At 36.2% G+C, this 21,902-nt stretch overlaps 1 protein-coding gene across 2 annotated transcripts in view; it reads left to right on the top strand.

Moving 5' to 3' along the window:
- Positions 1 to 21,902, top strand: part of RP1 (RP1 axonemal microtubule associated) — a 167,713-nt gene that overhangs the window by 25,724 nt on the left and 120,087 nt on the right. For both annotated transcript variants that reach the window (XR_014943384.1, XM_085539559.1), the window contains exons 6-17: positions 1,577 to 1,709; positions 6,041 to 6,192; positions 6,813 to 6,891; positions 8,387 to 8,462; positions 9,846 to 9,922; positions 10,023 to 10,054; positions 10,192 to 10,321; positions 12,394 to 12,497; positions 14,429 to 14,602; positions 14,888 to 15,100; positions 16,816 to 16,993; positions 18,418 to 18,549. Coding sequence is in view for 1 of the 2 variants with exons in the window: in XM_085539559.1 (XP_085395685.1) it covers positions 1,577 to 1,709; positions 6,041 to 6,192; positions 6,813 to 6,891; positions 8,387 to 8,462; positions 9,846 to 9,922; positions 10,023 to 10,054; positions 10,192 to 10,321; positions 12,394 to 12,497; positions 14,429 to 14,602; positions 14,888 to 15,100; positions 16,816 to 16,993; positions 18,418 to 18,549 (1,480 nt within the window). In the remaining variant the exon portion in view is untranslated. The remainder of the gene's footprint in view (positions 1 to 1,576; positions 1,710 to 6,040; positions 6,193 to 6,812; positions 6,892 to 8,386; positions 8,463 to 9,845; positions 9,923 to 10,022; positions 10,055 to 10,191; positions 10,322 to 12,393; positions 12,498 to 14,428; positions 14,603 to 14,887; positions 15,101 to 16,815; positions 16,994 to 18,417; positions 18,550 to 21,902) is intronic.

The following is a 21,902-nucleotide window of genomic DNA, read 5'->3' as shown; positions in this document are numbered from 1 at the left end:
GTATATATGTAATATGATATATATATATGTGTATAACATTGTATGACACATCCATTTAAAATGAGAGGTTAAGGAATGCTGACAAAAATGGAAAGAAAATGTATTTTTCATTCTTCTCCCTTCCCAGCTAGGAAGTATTAATTGAAATCAACAGTAAAATAAAAACAAGGACGGAGCCAAGTACTTCACCATGTTCCATGAATTCTTGGCTTAAACATTTTGTTTTATCTTCTTACCAAACCTCTGCAAATTGGTCACAGTTTTAAGACAGCAATGTTTCATCTGGGGTTAGGTCATTCAGTCTTAGCAACTTCAGGCACATAGTCAAAAGGTAATACATTGAAATAAATGCATTATACAAATAAGCTAGGATTTTGTTAGATAGAGATCCAAAGGAATAAACTACTCATTTCTAGACTTCATAGGAGTGAAACAAAATACAGAAGGATGGCCAGGCACTCAATGCCATTGTTCTTTAGTAAATACATATTTTGCTAGAAGATCTGAAACTGAGTTATCTGTAACAGCAGAATTTTTGTGGTTGTTAGGCATGTTACTTCCCCCTCAGTATACCATGGCTTCTTCAAGTGTATCAGTACTGAGATGGTTTCAGGACGGCAGATGATGATGATACTGCTTCACTGACTCCAAGTTCCCTTTCAAGATCCCTCAGCAGATATTGACAGGCTAAAGTGTGCTGAGTTTTTCAAATAGCATAAATTTATTTCTTTAACTTTAGTATTAAAGTAGTAAAAATAATCAGTGTTTCAAATAACACAGAATTAATTCAGTATTCTAATTAAGAAGATTGGGCTCTACAAAGAGCAGGAATGAAGTTACAGGTAAAAGCAGTTTTTCTTCTCTCTGCAGGCTGAAATTCTAATGTAGCTACTAGTATAAATTAGCATAATCAGAGACTATTCTACTACATAACAGTCAATGAGATTCTTACTACAGAATGCTTTGAAGTGCATAATAGCTGGATCTCTTTTAATTCTTTAGCTGACATGCATATGGTTCTTTTACTGCTGTGTTGGAAGTTGGATATGGAAGAAAGTTTTATGGGGCAGACTAGTACTGGAGCAAGCACTATCAAAGACTATTTATATCAGAAGCAGTTTCGAAGAATTGTAACCTCTTCCTTTAGTTCTTGTTCTAACAATAAATTAAATAAAAAGAATAGATTAACAAGCATTGCTGAACTTCCCAGTAAGAACTTCCCCATTAGTTAAGTCATGCCACCTAGTGCCTGCCTGCCTGGATATATCAGCTGCAGCAGCAAGGCTGGATTTTGTCAAACTACACCTAAGCTGATAAACCTGGTTTATTCAAGCTTCAAATTTCTGGTCTGTGCTTTACTTACTCTGCCCTGTCTTCCTGAATTTGATTGAGTGAAAAGTCAAACTGGGAGCAGCTGTATCCAGGGAGCAGACGTGTCCCAAATTTGTGCTTATGTGATCATGGCACAGAGCTTAACCTGCGCAGGTTTTAACAGCATTCTACAGCTGTCGAGATCTATTCTGTCTATCGGGACTCAGATCAGTAAATTAAGTTGCAATTCTTTTTTCTGCTTTAGGTGCAGTTGCTGAACCTTTTCTCAGGGGAGCAGTTTTCTTTCCCTGCAAATCGATGGCTGGCCTGGGACCAGGCTGATGGAGAAATATCCATGGAGCTTCCTGTTTCACATCAGGGTCAGCCTATTCTTCCAGGTAAACACAGTACCACATCAGCTATGTCAGAGCACAAGTAGATGGTGCTAGAGATGATGTCATTTCTTTTCATCAGTTCCTCTGTCTTGATTTTTTTTTTTTTTTTTGGCAGCTGGAACATATTTTCTACGCGGTTTTCCTGTGGTTATTGGGCACAGTCAGATAAAAGGTTAAGAACCACCAGAGAAGAGTTAGCAGAGTCACTTTGATGTCACAGATCCTTTAGAAAGGTTCCTGATTTGACAGGATTTTAAGCATCTGTGTTTGCTTTAAAATAGAGGCAATAGTAAAGACATCTCAGAAAAATTGTTTAATATTTTTATTAGGAAAAAAAAAGAACAGTAAACAAAAGAAACAATTGTCATGAGGTCATTGTGAGTAAAGTCAAAGATTCTACTTTCAGTAGCTGAGGACTACAGCTCTGCTATGACTATTTCAGATACCACTTTAGTTTCATTCATATAAGTATCTGAGACAGGTTTCCAGAGCAGTTATGATTTTTGGGTTTGGAACAAAATAATATTCCAGAAAATTATATATAAAAAATTTCATCACTGATATACTAACATCATGATTATATTATAATTCTGAAGGTGAGTGATGCCAAGCACTACCAAAATTATTTGGCATTGCTGCTATTTACATTTATACTGCTTGATTACTCTGTTCTACCACACCAAACCCTGTTTCCCATGCTGGTTGTTGTTTCTGTTTTCTCTTTCCTTCAGTGGTGGTAAGGGTATAGAAGTCTGTGCTTGCTCTTCCCATCACTTCATCTGGCATTGCTCTTTCCTAAAGGAAGTACAAGGGAAGAACAAGATTGGTGTATCCTATGAGGGCTATAGGTGAGAGATTAGGAGTGTTAGGGCAGATTCCCATCTTGTACTGTGTGAAGATGGAAAACTCTTACCATCACCAATATTACTTGTGCTGAAGCTTTCACCTCAGAAAGATTCACATGAGACATGCTCTGGGCACTCCATTTCTCCCCTACCCAAAAGACCAGACCAACTGAAGGTCTGAAGGACTATTGGATGACAGAAACCTTCATTCAGAGTTATCTAAAGACTGTGGAACTTCTTCCTCCCTCTCTCCTCCCTCTGTCCCTCTGCCCAGCTGTAAATGTTTCATGAAATACTGTAGATCAGGGCTCGGCAGACCTAAACACGCTGATTTGTGATCCTAAGCGGTTCTGGATTTCATATCTTTGAGGGCAAAAAAAGCCTCTGATGCAGTCAACCTTTGTCCTCAGGTTTGATCTCTTTGGGAAACTTTGATATTATTAGTGTAGAGGGACATACAAACACATTGGTCAAAACAAAACACCAACCTTTTAAATAAATGTTAATTTACAACAATCAAAACGTTGTGTAATTGAACATGCTCAGCTCCCCTACATGCAATATTTCTTTCCCAGTGTTCCCTTACTTAATACTACTCAGAGACCTTGGCCTTTTCCATCTTACAATTTTTAAGTCCTACTTTCTGAGTAAGTTGTTTCTTTGTTTCTGAAATAAAGATATAATGGAAGATTTTCATTATCAAGTACTCTTGGTGCATTATAATGAGCAACAGCATGCTTAATTCTCTCGATCTACATTTTGCAGTTAACAAATTCTCTCACACAGGAAAAGAAGAAAAGGACCATGTATTTTCTCAGTATAAGAGGGGTCGTGCTGAAAGCTTTGGAGAAGAGAGCTTCATCTCTAGCTTAGTAATTGAAAGACAGCCTATGTGTCTTTTTGCCAATATTATATTTCTGCATGAGGCAGTGAAAAAAAGAAAATAGCTTTTAACTTCAGAGAAGATATTTTGATAACAGAACAAGGGAAGAGGTCTGGATTCAGGCTGAAAGAGAGATAATGAGAGGCCCTTTAAAACCAATTTCTGAATAAAAAGAGGCTGAATCACTTTCTGATTTAACAGTTTTGTGTTCAAAGAGAAAACATCTGAATTAAGCTGTTAAGAAGTATTATGTAGTGACATCATGGCTCTGATTCTGATGGAGTGAGCACCATTCATTTGACATTTTATCCTCAGCTATCCTACTTTTTTCCCCTTCAGCTCATGTCTACAAATTGTGATTAAATGAACCACTTGCAAGGGGTAATTCAGAGTTACAGTGTTTGGTGACTGGCAAACCTCTGCTTTTCTTGAAGCTGAAACTGTACAGTGGGTAATTTATGCTGGAGGAAGTTGTAGCACTGGAGAGGATTGTTGATCTGGAGAAACAAATTCTCTTTCCTGCTTCACTGTAAAATGGGGAACCAGTTCATGTAGGTACTGCAAGAAAAAGTTTGGAGAAGTAAATATATCAAGTGGTGACGTGGTGAAAGACGAAGGTAAAAGGCAATATTGACAGTTGTTGATACTCAAACGCTTGAGGCAGCGTACTCTGGAACAAAATACTACATGACTCCGCTGTTGAAAACTGTCAAAATCTTCTGTGGCCTAAATGTGGCTGGCTTTGGTCCAAATGATAATAGTTGATATGAAATGAGAAAAGTATTCTACCTCTTTGTTCTGACTTTCCTTATTCATAGGTCTAGGGGAAAGAAGAAGTTTTGCAAACAATCATATTCCTGAAATTCTCTAATTTCAGACTACCATGTCTATGCATTTAATTTTTTCACTTATGGGCAAAAGTATGTGCTAAGAATACAGTTCGTTTTTATTTTTATCTCCATTCTGCACATTATTCTGTGAAATATCTAAAGGAAAGGTGAGTCACCTATCTATGTCTTAGGATATAAGAACTATAAATACTTACAAATCTTTATTAAGATTAGGGATTCTCCCTATGTTCATGAGAGCTAAAGAGGAGTGTCAAAAATTGTGGAAATTCCTTGCATTTTTTTTTATTTAGCTATTTTTAACTTCTACCCTCTGTTTATTAATAATATATATCTGTAGGACAATATTTCTGCGGAATGCAGTGGTTTCCTGTGAGTTTTTCTAAGCATTTAGCAGTGATACTAGAAGCAAGTCAACACTGTACCACAGAGCTCTGTGTGGGCATGTAAAAACCATCTGTGAAGAGAACCTACTGTTTTAGCTAGATGGGTACCTTTATCAAGGCTGAATTATTTTTAGTTAGCTAAGCACAAGTGCCATGTGAATAAACGTGAGACAGTCATAAAAAAAAACAAAAAATAGAGAACACCAAAAACAAGTATTGGGGGAAAAGCTGTAAATAATTGCAGATAAATGAGCACTGCTTATTTAAAGAAGGTGGTCCATCAGCAGAATGAGATGTGGGAGTGACCTCCTTCAGGTGAATTGCAGGAAAACCTCTTAACATATTGAAAGTGGAAGCTGATAATTGAGCAATGATAATTATATGATTTTTCTGGATCCAATTGTCTAGAAAGATTTTTCTTTTTTTTAAGACAAAATAGCACAAGGACACCTACATCAGGAGGAAGAACTTGTGTTCCAGAATATGAGTTTGTTCTCTCCTCATTTCATTCTCTCTATCTCTTTTGGTCTAGTTAATATTGTCACTATGTGCTGGCATAAGTTTTGCCCTTCCTGTGTTTCTGTTGAGAATTATCGTTACATGCTTTTATCTTAAGTTTTCTGGAGTTCTGATGTCCACATTCTAAAAATCACTGCTTTCTACTGATATATATTTTTAATATGTCATAGCCTTTATTCCAGTTTTGTGGGATTTAGACTCAAATGTTATTTTGCCTTTTTGTATTTGGATTATTTATTTCTTTTAAATAGCTTCTTTATTAAACTTAATCCCTTCTTTTTTTTCCATAGACTTTAAAGAATTTCTGTATGAAATGTCACAGAGGAAGTCTGTACTAACCTATTACAGGAAGCATAAAATATTAAATCAGTGCAGCTTTCTGAAAAAGTAAAAGAAAAATAGAATTTTGGTGCTGGATTTTAGCTTCTTTGTTGAAACAATGTATTCCAAATATTAATGTATCCTGCTGCTCGCTATAGTTTGATGCTGATACTTATGGTGAGCCTAATCTTGGGCTTCTGCTATTTGCTTTTCAGCTTGGTGATGAATTCAGATGAGGCAACAGGACAAAATCATACTATTGTGCATTTGAAATTCAGTTCTTTTTGCATTCTGGGACTTAAAAAACCAACAACAATAAACCCAATCAAACAAACAAACCCTCACAAATATAACATCAAAGCAAGTTTATACATTTTTTTCATTATTTTACTTCAATAGGATTTTGAAGATTTTATAATCTAACTGCTCTTGACACAAATGCATTTGGAGTCTACAGGCACATTTGCAGTTAGATGTTATTCTAAATATAATAATGTTTGTAATATGAAAGGTTGTCATCTTCTATTGTCAGTCACTGTCTACGAAGTGCATGTGACAACGGGAGATCTATGGAATGCTGGAACTGAAGCTGATGTATATATTTCTGTCTATGGAGAAAAAGGTGACACAGGATCAAGACAGCTGCTCAGGTCACAGAAACCCAAGAAATTTTTGAAAGGACAAGTGAGTATGAGGGCTTTTTCTGATGTGTTTGTCTGGCTTTTCCCTCTCCAGAGGGCAGTAATACTGCAATTATGAGACATAATTACTGCATTCCTATGTTAGTTTGAAATTCCACAATTAAGCCAAAATTACCTTCTAATGGTACATCGATGCTTTTGAAAGATGAATAGAATTTTCATTTATAAAACACGTATACTGTGCACTTTCATACTTAATTACTTTATTGTAGACTCATAGAATGGCTTGGTTTGGAAGGATAGTCAAGTAATTTAATTTGATTTAACAAATAAAGAGAAAATTAAACTTTATTCTTTATGACTGCATTTCTGGTGTTGAAATCTACTGCAGCTTGTAAAAGTTTATGCCAAATTAAGCTTTGAACAGGTTTTTATTCTGACTTTCATCCCATTCATTTGAGTGGAATACTCCTACATACCAAGTGATCAGGCTTATTTATTTTGTTTCAGGAAAACAGTCCCTGATTTATTTTGGAATTATCATTAAATGATATTTTAAATGTATCTTTGTAGAGTTTTATGGGCTTAAGTAGGTCTTTGGGTTCTAAGCCTGAAGAGTGTTTTGCTTTTCAGATCTTACTGAAATATGTTGATTTATTACAGACTGACATCTTTCTTGTGGAAGCTGTGCACCTTGGCCATTTGTACAAGATCGTTATAGGACACAATGGTCTTGGATCAGGTCAGAATTATCTCTACACAGTCTCTGAATACTACCTGTGAAGTTATTCACCTTTTCATTGAAACAAAATAGAATAAAATAAAATCTATAAAATAGAACGCATGACAATGTTCCAGAGGTAAGAGAGAGAGAGACTTCTAATGGAACTTTTCAAGTGACCTTATTGCATCATCATGAATATCAGATATTTTGTGTTCACTTTCAGTATTCTGTCGTGTATCATGTTAAGTATACCATCAACAACTGCTCTTGCAATTTTTGATTAATCCTCATCAAAAAAGTGTAAAGAGGAGGAGTGTCTACATAAGACACTGAATGTGTCTCACACAATCGAAGTTCTAATAAGGTAGCCAGTATGGTTTTACTATTACCAGTTATATCCTAAAGATGTAGTTAGAGCTTTAGGTTACAATATCCTGTCAATGGACAAACAATTAATAATAATAGTAAAAATCAAATTACTTGCAGTTACAAGATATTTTTTTACAAAGTCTTGAGTCTAAATATTTTACAATTGTGATATGAGCCAAATATCAGAGCTGTGTAGACAATGTAATATATGTTGTCGGATAGTTCTCTACCTGACTTTCTCTCTTATGCTCAGTCATGCTCCACTCTTCCCATATTTCCCACAGGGTCTTTCTCTTTGTAGTACTCTTCACTGCACTACTTCTAGATGAGGAGTTGTTGCAGATTTTGCTTACTTGCCTTGTCACTTTTTGTGGCTGCTAACTGAGCTAGAGTGCAATTAATGAATAAAGGTTTCCTTTTGAATAAGATGACTAATAAAAATAATCATCTTTAGAGATTCTCAGATGTTCATAAGATTACATATGCCTAGAAAGGAAAACAGCTTTCAGAAAAATCTTTGCATGATGATCTTGCTTTTATTCTTCACCCCTAGTGCCATGTAGCATTGTCAACCAAGCATGACAATCATGAGTTTTCCAATGAAAATTTGCCCTTGATTATCAGCCTCCTACTTTAAGGATTCATCTTACCATCGCCCTTGTTCTGGGCTCACTTGAATGACGCTTTTGAAAACTCGTGCAAACTGAGGCTTCTCACGAAGCTAATTCTAAGCTACTAATTCTAGAATTTATTATTTAAAAAGCAGATTAAATACTAGTATTGTGATAAGATGCCATCTAATCTTATCTAATCTTGGTGATAATACAATCAGTAAAGTAAAATAGTTTAATACAATGACTAAATTAGGGGAGATGTGATCTCAGAGCCACAATGGCCTGGGAGAGAGCTAGCAGCTTTGCTGGCCCACCTCCAAGTTCTACAGTATCTACAGCATGTAAGAGCTACCACCTCTACCACCTCCCTGGGCAGCTCATTCCAGCACCTGACCGCTCTTTCAGAAAAGAAACTTTTCCTAACTCCAAACCTGAGAAGGGAGAAAGCTAAAGGAAATATATCTACAGGAAATACTCCACCAAATCTGCTTTTTATGAATTAACTTTATATTTTTTTCTTTAAATCTAAGGAAATGGGTGGTACCTGGACAAAGTTGTAATCAAGGATCCTGTAACAGATCTAGATTATACTTTTCTTTGCCACAGGTTAGTGGTATTTGATTTTTAAAATATTTCTAATTGCCCATAGATTTTCTCCTGAGATGTGCTGCAGATGAAACACATTTCCTAAAAAATGAACCAAAATTATCTGATGATCTCAAATAATCTCATCACTTTCAGAGTTGCACCTGTCCCAAACCTCTGATGTGTTTTGGTTAATGAAAAAGCAATAAAAAATTCTGCCTTGGAACATTTCATTCTTTTACCCAGTGAACAATGTAAGAGATTTTTTTTTTTTTTTTGGCATATTCTCTGTATTGAGCACTTTGGTAAGACCCACTAGTGGATGCATTCCTCTGCACTGTGAGGTGGAAAGCTTTCTCAGCACAGAGGCTTACCGAGGGTTTGATGAACTTGGAGATCTTGTGGAATGGCTATCACAAAAATAACTATCTTACAACACCATTTTTTTCTTATTTGTCTTGCAGCTTTGGATTGTAGTATAACTCAAAGCAATCCTACCTTCCCTGCCTTTTCCACTGCAGATGCTACTGTTCTGAATCTTCTGCTCTGTAGCCTATTTCTAATTTTATCTGCTCCTGGTTAATTCTCAACACCTTATGGAATAATTATAAATGATAAAGTGCAAATACTAAGAATGGAACAGTCCAGCCACGTGTGAGTCTATCTACAGCTTGCCAGTGGCATCTCAATTCTATTTTCTTTTCTCACTTCTCTGAGTGAATAAATAACTGTCTGAGACAGCTCAGAGTGAGTGATGCGCACAGTGAAACTGACTTATATGTGAGTAAGGGCTTTCTGCTTATCAGACACAGCACCTCATCTTTGCCTGACCTAATTTTTATTCTGTATTCTAGATGAGATGAACTGCTATGAGGAGATCTATAATGCTAGTTTCATACATAATTTAGGGAGAGTTCAAACCCATTTCAGGCAGAAAAACACAGAGTATGTGCTAGTTATTGTTAGGGCCTGATGCCATTCTTGCTGATGCTGCTCCTACAATGTGTGAATCTTTCAGGCTCAAATGTAGTTAGACTTGACTTATGTAAGGGGATGTGAAGATGCTACAATAGCACTCTAAAAGCATGGGTCAGATGTAATAAGGGTGTTGTCTGTCTGTGGAACATGTAACAGTTTGCGCCCTGCTGTAGCCCTCTTGCAGACAGGACAAACAAGCATTTTGATCACTGCAACTTTGATTACTGATGGGATAAATATGACACCTCTAATTTTTAGTAACTGTCTTAACCGCTTCCATCTCTTTCTGTTTAATCAAAAAAAGGAATAAAACAACAACAAAATAATTCCATACCAATATTCGAACACCAGGTTTACAGTATTGTAGGATTTGCCTGTCATAGTTACTGTCTTAGTTATATTACTGAAAAGTGTTCTGTTTTTCAGATGGCTGGACAATGGGCAGGATGATGGCAACATTGCGAGAGGACTGACTGTGACAGATGCCAGCACATTTCCAGGACGTAAGTGAAAATTGTGGTGAGGAGAACCCAGGCTCACAACAACTGTGTCAAATGGAATGAGGATGATTGTAAACTAATGATATGTTTTTTATCTATGTAGGGAAAGAGCTGGAGCTCAAGAGAGAAGAAACTGTAAGGAATTACTTTTTAATTTTTATTTTGACAATTCTAATTGTACTTTGAGTGAAACTACATCAGTTGTTCTCAAGCATGTCAAACTCTTGCATATCATTTTCTCATAAGTCTTTTCTTCTTGTTTATAAAACCAGTGGGCTGCTGAAAAGTGGAAATTTCAGACGGGCAATATACTTCAGTTTTACAGCAGGCTCACCCGTGGTTTCTTATGCCTCTATCCAGACAGCAGCGTTGATGCTCTTGGTGACAAGAAGAATAAATATGGTAAATTATTTTTCATGTGGGTGTATGCATTAATATAAGGAAAAGAGGACTTAACATTTCACTGTGTCTTTTATTGTGATTCCTGTCAGTATAACACAAAATTTTCTTCCTTAGGAAATTTACATATACTCTAAGACACAAATAATATGCTTTGCTTTAATGTCATATTAGGCGCACATTTTAACATCTTCGTACTGATGGAGTATGGCCTTTCTCACATCTTCCTAGGGACCTTATATACATCTTTTGGTAAGTGGTAGAATAGAACCCTACAGGACACACCAGATTACATGGAGAGTAGAGGAATACTCCTTAACATAACTTGTAGAAACACCTCAAAAAAGCTACATTGGAAGTGTCTTTTACTGCCTTTTAGCAAAACCCTTTTTGTTAGCAGTTTGATCCTTTAGTTCAAGCACTGGTGATTCAGACTATGACTAACTCAAATATCCTCTCTACACCTTTAGGATTAGAGAATGTCTGAAATACTTGAAAATGCTGGCAATACAAAGGAGGAGTGTCCTTTCTTTTACACGCTCCATTTTGGATCACAAAACATTGGTTACCTGGTGACAGACCATACTGTCTGCTTGTACAAATCTGTAACCTTTCTGATTCACCTTTGCTGTTTTTAATGCTATGTCTTCAAGTGGTGTTTTGGGTCAGTTTTGATTTCACAAAACGCCACAGTGTCCACAGTCTCCTAATGTGCAGAGTTCAAGTTTGTACTCCAAACTGTTTCATCCCCTTCTATTAATTCTTATTTCATTATGTCTGCATTTTCAGACAAAAACATGTGAGATTTTCATTGCATTCCATACTGTTCTAGTACAGTTTCACCTGCTAGATATACATCAGTGTGTGTAAAACTGTGCAAATACCAAATCTGTACACAACTGTCAAATATCATCAATATCATCAGTATAATTAAATATATTAGAAAGACAATTAGATAAAACCAAACTGGTATAAATCAGTTAATTAATCTAGATGGGAAGTCAGAAGAGCAGACACTGTCACCTCATGTTCCCATTTTTATAGTTCAGAGTACAGAATGAATACTAGTACAAAATGAATACAAGCATTTATCATGCAAGGCTTCTTCCTCCAGAATAAGGTCTTTCTCTGACAGTTTCTTTCAGATCTGAGTTACTTAAATGTACAGTAGGTAACAGAGTGGCTAGGTTGGTTATGTGCAACAGAAATACGTTGATGGAAGACTTCATAGGCGGAGATTTGGTCTAGTGTTTTTTGATTCCTCGGGGAGCTTTATCTCTATTGTAAAACAGAACTTGTTTGTAATAGTTATGTGTCCTTCATCTCTTGCCCCAAGAGCTGGAAACCCATCCATATCATATAATTTGTGACATCATTCCTAGGGCACAGTAATCATTGATTATATAATCCTAATTATCCTGATGAGAACCTGAAAATCTTATGCCATGGGTACCACAGGAGTGCTCCAGAGTTAGCTGCAGTGTGCAGATTGGGCAGCATAATGTCATGGTACATCAGTTGTTCAAAAAAAATAATCTGTTGCTGCTGGGAACACTAAAAATGGCACAACTTTAGCTCTCATCAGTATATCTGAGCTGTAGGAGGTAATGCTTTGAAATACTGACCAGATTTGAAATTTTCAAAGCCATGAGCTATTCTGCGAGGTTTGCTGTAAAAAATCCAGTATGAATACACTGAAAAAGATAAAATCTGTTCTCCTACCTGAGCGCCTCATGTTCCTTATGTGATTTGTTATTCACCAAGTTCACTATCATTGCGATAGTCTGGTTCATTACACCGTAGACCTGAGATCCTTTCTAGAGATTTTTTAAAGCATGTATGCTCACCAATAGATGTTTTTTTTCCCTTGCCATTCAGTTCTAGAACTTCTTCCTCAAGGCAGAAAATGAGATAATTCTATCTAGGCACCTTCTCCTAAAGGAATGAAGAGGAGATTCATTAATCAATGAGTTCTAACTGTTGAGATAATTGAAAATAATACGATTGGTTGTAATTAAATGAAAATATGATTTTTATTTATTTATTTATTTATTTATTTTTCATTTAACACTAAGGACTTTTCAGTGTAATTGTCAAAAAGGGAAATATTTCCGTATTCAGAAGTCATCAGATACCACATCTTGCTCTTGCTCTGGTCAATGGCTATGCAACTGGAAAGGTAAGGAATACTGCTACTGGTTTCTGCTTCATAATAACATTTCATTGTCTGATTAGAAACAGTGCTGTATTTATTCTGCCTAATACATTATCATGCTTTCAGACAGATAAGGACCTATGAAGTGCAGAACTGAAACCTGGAAATTGTCAATAGACAAGCAAATTTAGCTACAGGGCCTTGTCTCTTTTCTTACAGTTTACTTTTTACTTCTTGGTAGAATTTTTAATAGCATACATCACTCAGTGCAGGAATAAAGGATCATTCCATGCCACAGCTCATATCAGCTTACCACATACTGCCAAGATACCTGGAATACCCTAATATTACCTCTTTCTAGATGAAGAAATTGCCGAGAGAGAGAATTGCCCAAGGAGGTAGTGGAGTCTCCTTCTCTGGAGATATTTAAGACCCGCCTGGACGCCTACCTGTGTGACGTGGTGTAGGGAGCCTGCTTTGGCAGGGGGGTTGGACTCGATGATCTCTAGAGGTCTCTTCCAACCCCTACAATTCTGTGATTCTGTGATAAGTATTAATGCTAATATTGGTTTTGTCACTGTACTTTGTTGTTTTTGTTGTTGTTTTGGTTTCTTTTGACTTTTTATGTAACCTGCCTGTCATAAATCACCTGAAGAAAGCCAGATTTATTTTGATCCATACTGGTTCTTCCCATTTTCATAGTCTTACTGCTGTCTTTCTTTCTCAGCACTTGAAGAATTCAAGTATAAGCTGTAGAATTTAGTACTTTCTGGTGAAACTCTCTTTTACTAAAGAAAGAAGCTGCTTTTCTTTCTTCTTTTCCTTCTTCCTTTCCTTCTTCCTTTTCTTTTCTTCTTTTCCTTCTTCCTTTCCTTCTTCCTTTCCTTCTTTTCTTTTTTCTTTTTTTTTTTTTTTTTTAATTTTTTATTATTTTTATTTATTCAGGGAATAATCTCATATGCAAACCTGGTCCTGTTCTTTTCTTACATGACATGAATTAGTAGAGCTAGATCTCCCAGTGGGAGCAGCAGCAGGTTGCCAGGAAAACTGTCACACCTCCTTGCAGGACTTTCTAGTGCTCTTGTTCATTACTGTAATTCCATACAGGGAACACCTTGCAATCTGACACATTGCAATATGTCTTAATACAAAGAGAGTATTAATTGGACACTTAAATTTAAGCCCTCTCTCTCCCTGTCTGCTAATGTGCATTTTATGAGTTTGAGTAGACTACTGAAAATCTGTATCTCCATTTTCTCATTTTCAGTCTTTCATGATTCTTGTCTTCTCAGAGAATATGAGAAATGTTGTTATGCAGAAACTTTTGAGTTCCTTGAAACGGCAGTAGGAAAATGTAAAGCAAAATGTGAATACGAATTTATTTTCTCTTAAATACGTGAATCTTGATGGAGTTGATAAGTTATTTAAACACTTGTTTTGTATACCGCCATTCATACTGTGGAATCACAGTCTGCACATCTGAATAGATAGACACGGATACTGTGATGCTTTGTACTTTCGTATAAAATGTCTGACTCTGTTTTCCATGAGATGAATATGGAATAAAGAGGACAATCACTATTTGCCGCCATTATGCAAATTAGAGTAGCAGAAAGTACATTTTTGGTCTATGTCAGTTTTAAATTCCATCCTTCTTTGCCAGGTTTTCAGGTGTGACTCTGTTCTCTCTGCAGTTGAGGTACTTTGGTATCTTTCAGATTATTCTCAGATTTGTTTAATTTTAAGACAAACTGTTTCTGTGCTTAGAAATACAACATTTTAGAACTTCAGTATTAGAACTGCAAATCTGGAAAATATGGAGAAATTTTCCTTCTAGACTGGTAGTATAATGGAAACTCAAACAGTACAGTAACCATGTCATGATACTCTCTGACTTGGACTTTGCTTTGTCTAACAGTTGATATAATTTATTGTTCCTACTTTGTCAATGCTAGAGCAAAGACAAGTCTTGCTGTGAGCTCTGCATTCACCTTCAACCAAATGGCTGTGCCATTCTTGAGTCAGCAAGGAACCCAGGTCACATTGTAATGTTCAATCTTCAAGGCAAAGTAGCTGATGAAAAAACAGGATATGCTGGAATTTCCAAGGAATTTGTTGTGCACGTCAAGGTACGGTTTGGGGAGCGAAATTAAGTAGTTTTTTCTAAAATTTACTGTTAGGAAGTAGGTCATATCTAATAGGATCTGAGAAGTGTAAGCTGAAAGAATGGTCCTCCTCTACCAGATGAAGCCACAATTTAATAGATTGAAATTTCCATTTTTTGGCCTTCTTGGGCAAGTGATGGTGATACTGTAGCTGGTATATGCAAATAAGAGGGGCTTCAACTCAGAGAAATAAATATCGCTCTAAAGATATGCACTATTGACAAAGGACTTATTATCTTTCATCTGAAGGGTGTGTTTCACCATGGTGCCATCATTCTGCTCAACACAAATCACTGTCAGGCTCTGACTCTCAGATCTGATGGGGGCTGCAGTGGAGCAGGTCAGCAGCAGCCGGAATCCTACTGGAGGGTGCATAAAATTGGCTCTGGAGTCTGCATGTTTGAGAGTGTGAGAAACCCAGGAATGTACCTGAAGATCAAAGATGGCCAGTGTAATGGAACAGTAAGCAGTTGTTCTTTGTATTTCCATCTGCAGATAAATTAAGTAGATTGTCAGTGATGGGAGAAAATCTTTGAATTGCTTGGGTAAAAAACTGATGAAAGCATTGTCTGGATTTAAGGTTTTCCAGAACTTTTCCTTCATTTGTCAAAAGAAGATAGGAGAATATAGCAAGACAAGCTGTCATGCCTAGTTGACAATTATAAAAATATGATAAAATTTTAAGGTATTTTAATTTAAAAATTTTATTTGTTGTCAGATAGCTGATGACTATGTGTCAAGATTCTGTTGCATTAATTTGAGATTTTAAACAACTGCAGTTCTAATGGTGTACATTTGTTTCAGAAGATGTTGGAGACATGTTGGCATCCCATCTTTTACTGTATTCTGTTTTGTCTAAAATGAAGAACTTGATTTTTTTCATTATTAACTAGCCATGAAGAGTTTTATGAGCAGCGTTTACATGTAGGAACAATAATATATTTGGAGAATATGGTTGAAATATTCTGACTCTTTGACCCATCGTATTCTTTACCTGATTGAAAAATAAGCAATGCATTTTTAAACTTGAGAGAGAAAAAAGAAAAAAGAAAAAAGAAAGAAACAAACATTATTATTTGTTCATTAGACTTGGTGTTTGCTAATTCTTCACCAATTTGTTGATAAGAACTGATATAATTGTTTTGAATGTGACAGAATACAAACATGTTCAGGGATTTAGACTGGTATTAAATCTAAATAGATTGATGATAAAAAGGACTAATGAATAATTAAAACTAAGCAATTTCATGCTGAATTGACTTTTGCAATGTAGTTCTGTTAAAATGAACTGAAATTCACAAATCTACTGATGATTTTTTTTTGAGAGATTTACTCAAGTGAGTATGAAATAGAATCAGAGCTGAGATCCTCCACAATTTTGCCCTTGATATCAATATACTCTGATCAGAGATTAAAACAAAATTGATCCATAGATTGAATGCAGGCATTCTGAATTTGTTGCTTTTTTAGCAGTGCCCTCACCACAGAATGGAGAGTCTTTTACGTACAGTCTGGATGTTTATTTTGAGCAGTTACTGAATTTTAAGGTTAAAATTACAGCATATGACAGGGTGCTCTTCTCTCTGAGATGCGTTGAACTGAGATTTTTGTAGCCTGTTTCTGGTTACTGGCCACAAGGAAGTTGTCTTATTCTGAAAACTAGTTGAACCCTAGTGCCTATTCCATGTTACAGTGGCTACTAAGTTCATGTGCACAGTGCTTTTAAATCCACAAACATACTCACTTATCACTATTAGAGGGCCAGATCATTGGAGTAGTACACTGATGTTTTGGTTGACTAAGACATTGAAGCTGATGTTGTAAGTGTTGTGAAATGAATACAAAAAATATATTCATATTCCTTAACCTTCTAAAGGTTTATTAAGTGAGGAATTCCTCTGAACATATCCTGGACTTTGTCCTAACATGATTCAGAATATTTTTTCTCTTTTTCATTTGCTCATTTTATGGGTTGGCCTTTCTGGTCATGGAGGACTACATGGTACCCAGTTGTGGGTTGTGTGTGAAGGTGTTATGGTGTAGCACATTATGAAGACCCTAAAGTTAACCTGAAGTGTCATTAGAAAATAGTAAAATGTAAGTCTTAAGAAACATCCGACTTACCTAGGTACATCAGTGTAGTCGCTGACTTCAGATTTCTGTTTTCAATTTCCTAGGGCACAGGTGATGAATACTGTCACTTTAAAATTGAGAAGAATTGGGAAACTGGAGCTGTAAGTCTGGAATCAGTGCAGAGTAAAGGGATGTATGTCGGTCTTCTGCCAGATGGTCAGACCAAGCCAGTTGTTAATATTGGAGAGAGCAACATTTTTTTCTACCCAAAGGTCATCAAATGTAAGTGATTTCTTAATATTTTAGTTTGCCTAAGTGATTAGTGTTTCTGACAAAGTTCAAAACAGAAACACCTAAGATAGATTGTTTGCTTTTGTGCTGTTGTTTTTAGTCATTTTAAAAGTGAAAAGTTTTATCACACAATTTGTCCTGGGTGGCTAGTTAATTTTGTTCTATTTATTTCCTTTAATAAAAATATAAAGGGTGCAGCATAATTTTTATTTATTTATTTATAAAGATAGACATGGAGTTGACTCCATGGTTGTGACTGGAAGGAGTGCAGTCAGGATCCACCCCTTCTCAGACCTCACTTAAGGGTTGGCTGTGGAGGTGAGGTTATTTTGCTGGAAGTCGCTGAATCACTGTTTGCTTGTTTCATCTCCTTTGTAGAATCAAGTTTTAAATTTGGTGAGCAGTTTGGAGCCAGCTTGCTGGGATCTTTACTGTAGAAAATGAAGCTACATCTGTAGTCTTATCTGAATGGCATAGACACAGAGAACAAGAAAAGCAACATCAAATGGCTATGCTAAAGTGGCCATCAGTTGGAAATTAAGAATTCTGTTAGTGTTTTGTCAGACAAATGAAGATCAGACTTATCGTGAGTGCCTCAATCAACAAAGAGAAAATTTGAAAACGTAGATCCTGACTCTTTAATTCTGTTTTATGTATGTTGTTACCAAGAAATACAGAAGAATTTTCAAAGTCACTGTGATGGCATCGTTACCATTCAGTCCCTACTTGTGGCAAGGTGCTGAGAATATTCCAGTCTCTGTGTCCTTGTAGACTAAAGGAAAGTTTTTTTTTCTTTGCTTCCTTTTGGAAGAACAGGGTTTTCAATGGAAATTCTCAAAAATCAGGGCATATTGATGCTGTTAAAGTACAGGCTGGAGTTCTCCTGAATCCTTGTTACTCATGAAAGGAAGAAAACAGTAGTTAATGTTTTCTATTAAAGCAAGAAGAAGGACTTATCTGCTCATTCTTTCATATTATCAGAAATGGCCTCTAGCAGTTTTCATTTCAGCATCCCTACTCTTAAGAAAGGAAGTACTGTGAAGAAACTGATCTCGTGGGAAACCACATTTGAGCAGGTCATTTCATTCATGCCTCGATGTTAGACTGCTACTTATATTTTCAAAGCACTAAATGGATATTTATTGGTACATCATATTTATTCTCTTTTTTTGTGACATGTTTCTAACAGCAAAGGCCTATTACTAGTGGCTGTGTGATACACAGAAAAAAGATTTTTGGGGTCCATCGTGTTGAATTATCAGTAGGTCTAGTATTAGTGTCTGTCATGTATGGTCATACGGAAAGCTTCTGAGACAGAAAAAAAAAATCAACAAAAAAACAAAAATAGGAAACATGCAGCAAATGATTTGTAGCCAGTGACAGAAATTACAGAAATTTGCATTTGATTGTTTCAGTTGGCTGGGGAAATCTCATGGGAACTCCCACAGAAACCAATCAAGAGAAGAAAGACTTTGGAGTATCTGAACACCCACCAGCAAAAGCCCTGGGGCAAACATCTCAAAGACCTTTGGTTTTTCCACCCTCAGGTAAGAAACAGTCAACAAATCAGTTCTGGTACAACATTAAAGTATGCCTGCCTGCCGAGCATATTTGCAGTTACTTACCCACATTTGCATGTTACTATTCCACATTGGTGTTTTTTGAGTATGTAATTTTGATATCACCAAGAACCCAGTCCAAAGCTTTTGGGAAGTCATGGAATATTTATCTCTCATTTTCTGCTTTATAATTCGGTAGGGTAAAAGGTAAGGTTTCAATGTATTGAATTCTAGTTTGGTTTTCTGTAGCTAGGCAGGTGAGAATAATTAATTAATGTTCAGATTGCAATTTCAAAGTGTTCCCAACAAGTTTATCAAAGTGAAACAGATGCCAATGGGATAATCACTCATAGGGGTAAAATATTGGGTAAGACTTTACAATAAGTTCAGTTGGAACAAGACATTCTTGAATTCAAAGTGTAGGTTTGGGTTATTATTATTGATTATTGTTATTTGTTTCTGGCAATTTTTACATTCTTAGCTTAAAATGTTCACTTTTTGTTTCAAATCTATCAGACCTCATGTTATATTACTGCGTCAAAGTCTTCCCAAAGTGTTGTGGGTAATTGGCAAGTAGAGTGATACGCTGCATTTAAAAGCCCTGGCAACAGCATTTAAACCATCAAACCTGTTTTCAAAGAAGTAGCATATGATTTGGATTGGATACAAATGATTCCTGTATAGAAGCAATATCTCCATAAAATTGGTTAGGTAAAGTCTATTAGCTCTTAGAAGTATTTCTGACATTCATATGCCTGGACTCTGCTTATGCAGAGAGAACAGAAATATCAGTTACCCTGCCTTTCAAAGAAAATACTAATATTAAGTAAGAACTTTTTGCTTAGATTACTTTAAAAGTTATCTGATCTTTGATATTCAAGGTTTCATTTTTAATAGATATTCATTAAATGCTCATTTGCCTTTTTTAAACTGACTTAATATTAGTATACTAACCAGCAGTAGACTTAGTATTTGAACTTGGAACAGACTAGCCATCTACTACATCTACTAGACAATATCTATCCTTTTGTTGTTATTTTCACAAATAATAATTGGTTTGGGATTAATTAGTCATAGAAGACTAGAAACATAGAATCATAGAATGGCTCGGGTTGAAAGGATTGTTAATGCCCACTCTGTTCCAACCCCATGATGTGGACAGGGCTGCCCCCTACCACCTTAGGCTGCTCAGGGCCCCATCCAACCTGATTTTGAACATCCAGGGATGAGGCACCCACAGCTTCTCTGGATAGCCTGTTACACTCTCTCACCACCCTCTAAGTAACTTAATAAGTAATCAAACTGAAAACTGTACTACAACAGTAGATATTTCTGTTGCAATGTGAGTTCTGTTTCTTGAGACACTCCCACTATAGAAGGTGATGGCAGGTTTTAGCATCTACTTAATAGCTCACAGGATGGAGAATTATAGTGACTGTTGGAGATATGTTAGCAAAAATGCATGTGAGACCATGTTATAGACTCAAGGTCTATCCAAATCACTCTCATTTTGCTTTAGATTTAGGATAAGTAAATAAAAATAAAAAAACAACAAATTTGTATGAAACTGTGTGAAGGATTGTGGCTTCTCCACAATTTTAAGGCAGGACTATTAGGATTAATTTTTCTCACAATGGATTTACATCATGGTGCCATGAAGTGTATAAAATCCCATGACTAATCCACAGTAACCATCAAATCCTCTTTTTAGATTGGAATCTTTTTAGCCTGCTGCAAATCATTGTGACATTTCACAAACGTGAATTTGTAAGAAGTGCCAGTAAATTATGAGGCAAAAAGCATTCAAAGTCTGTGAATTGAAATGCAGCACTTTGTGCTTACAGTAGGTGTTTTGGGCAGCAATAGTGCAAGAAAGGAATTTTTGTACTAACTATAAAGAGCAGCAGGGGATTTCTTATGCTTCTTAAAACCTGTGCACTTCTTGGATCTTTTAATGCATTTGCTAGGGAGTGCTTGTGAGTCACGATATCACACAAACAAGTAGGACGTGGTGTTAGATAGCTTAAGGAAGTCTGTTTTGTTACAGGTAAGGAACTAAGTAGTTCTAGTGACAGAAAATAGCGTTGTTCTAAAAATGTTGAGAAGTCACTTTGTCAAAAAAAAAATAAAATATTGGATCAAAGCAGCTATTTTGTTACTGAATGACACATTCCATGAAGATGCAGAATTCATTGTCACAAAAGCTTTGTAAGAAGCAAGTCTCAGGGATTCATGCCAAGTTTTATCATTGCATTCCCACTTTTATTCCATTGATGACAAGGTACAGCTCACTGAGTTTTACAAATTTGTCATAGACACTTTATTATTTTTATTATTATTATTTAGTATTTGTATTGACTTTGGCTAAGGTGATATTCATTTTCACATTAATTTTTCACAGCAGCTAGTTTGGTGCTGTGTTTCAGGTTGGTGTTATCAGTTTTGACAACACAGCGATGTTTTATGTATTTTGCTTATTGCTTGTACAGCATCGAGTCCTCATCTGTTTCTCTGTGTGCCCCATCAGTGAGTAGGCTGGGGATGGGTAAGAGCTTGTGAGGGGAATTAGCCAGGGCAGCTGACCTGAACTAACCAAAGAGGTTGTCCAATGTCATGCTGAATGATAAAATCTGGGGAGGATTTTTACAAGCTGTTCCTTGCTCTGGGACTGAGCATTGGTGTGCTGGTACTAACTACTTTTGTATTGTTTCTATATATGTATATGTTTTATTTTTTGTTCTTGAGATAAAGACAGTTTAATAAATAAAAGGAAATATTCTAACCCAGCTAAACACAGTGATATATTTTAATTAAACAAATAAAAAACCGAAGGGATCTGATAATAAGATATGTGATGTAACAGCAGAAGAATGCGTAGTTATAGATTGGGATTTCTTTAACAAATCAGTATTAGTGTGAATATTTTAAGTGATTTTATGCATCTAGAGCCTGTGGCCTCCAGAAGCTTGATTCATCGGATGCAACTTAATGGATGAGAAATGAGCTGTGGGTTACAAAAGGCTGAAAGAACTGAGGCTTTCAGCCTGTAGAAGGGAAGGCTCTAGGAAGACTTGAGAATGGCCTTTCAGTAACCCCCTTTCAGAGGGGTTATAAGAAGGAATGGGGCAGACTCTTTAGTAGGGACTGTTCTGACAAAATAAAATGTGATTTAGACTAGGCATAAGAAGTTTTATTTTACAGTAAGGTTGGTGAGGCACTGGAACAGGCTGCCCAGAGATGTAAATGCCCTGTCCCCGGAGACACTCAAAGTCAGGCTGGATGGGGCCCTGAGCAACCTGTTGTAGCTATAGGTGTCTTTGGTCATTGCAGAGGAGTTGAAC

The sequence above is a fragment of the Coturnix japonica genome, chromosome 2 (genome assembly GCF_054131305.1).
Source record: "Coturnix japonica strain WE chromosome 2, WE-NBRP24, whole genome shotgun sequence".
Taxonomy (NCBI): Eukaryota; Metazoa; Chordata; class Aves; order Galliformes; family Phasianidae; genus Coturnix; species Coturnix japonica.
The sequence above is the reverse complement of the archived record's forward strand: the minus strand, read 5'-3'. Positions and strand labels throughout refer to the sequence as shown.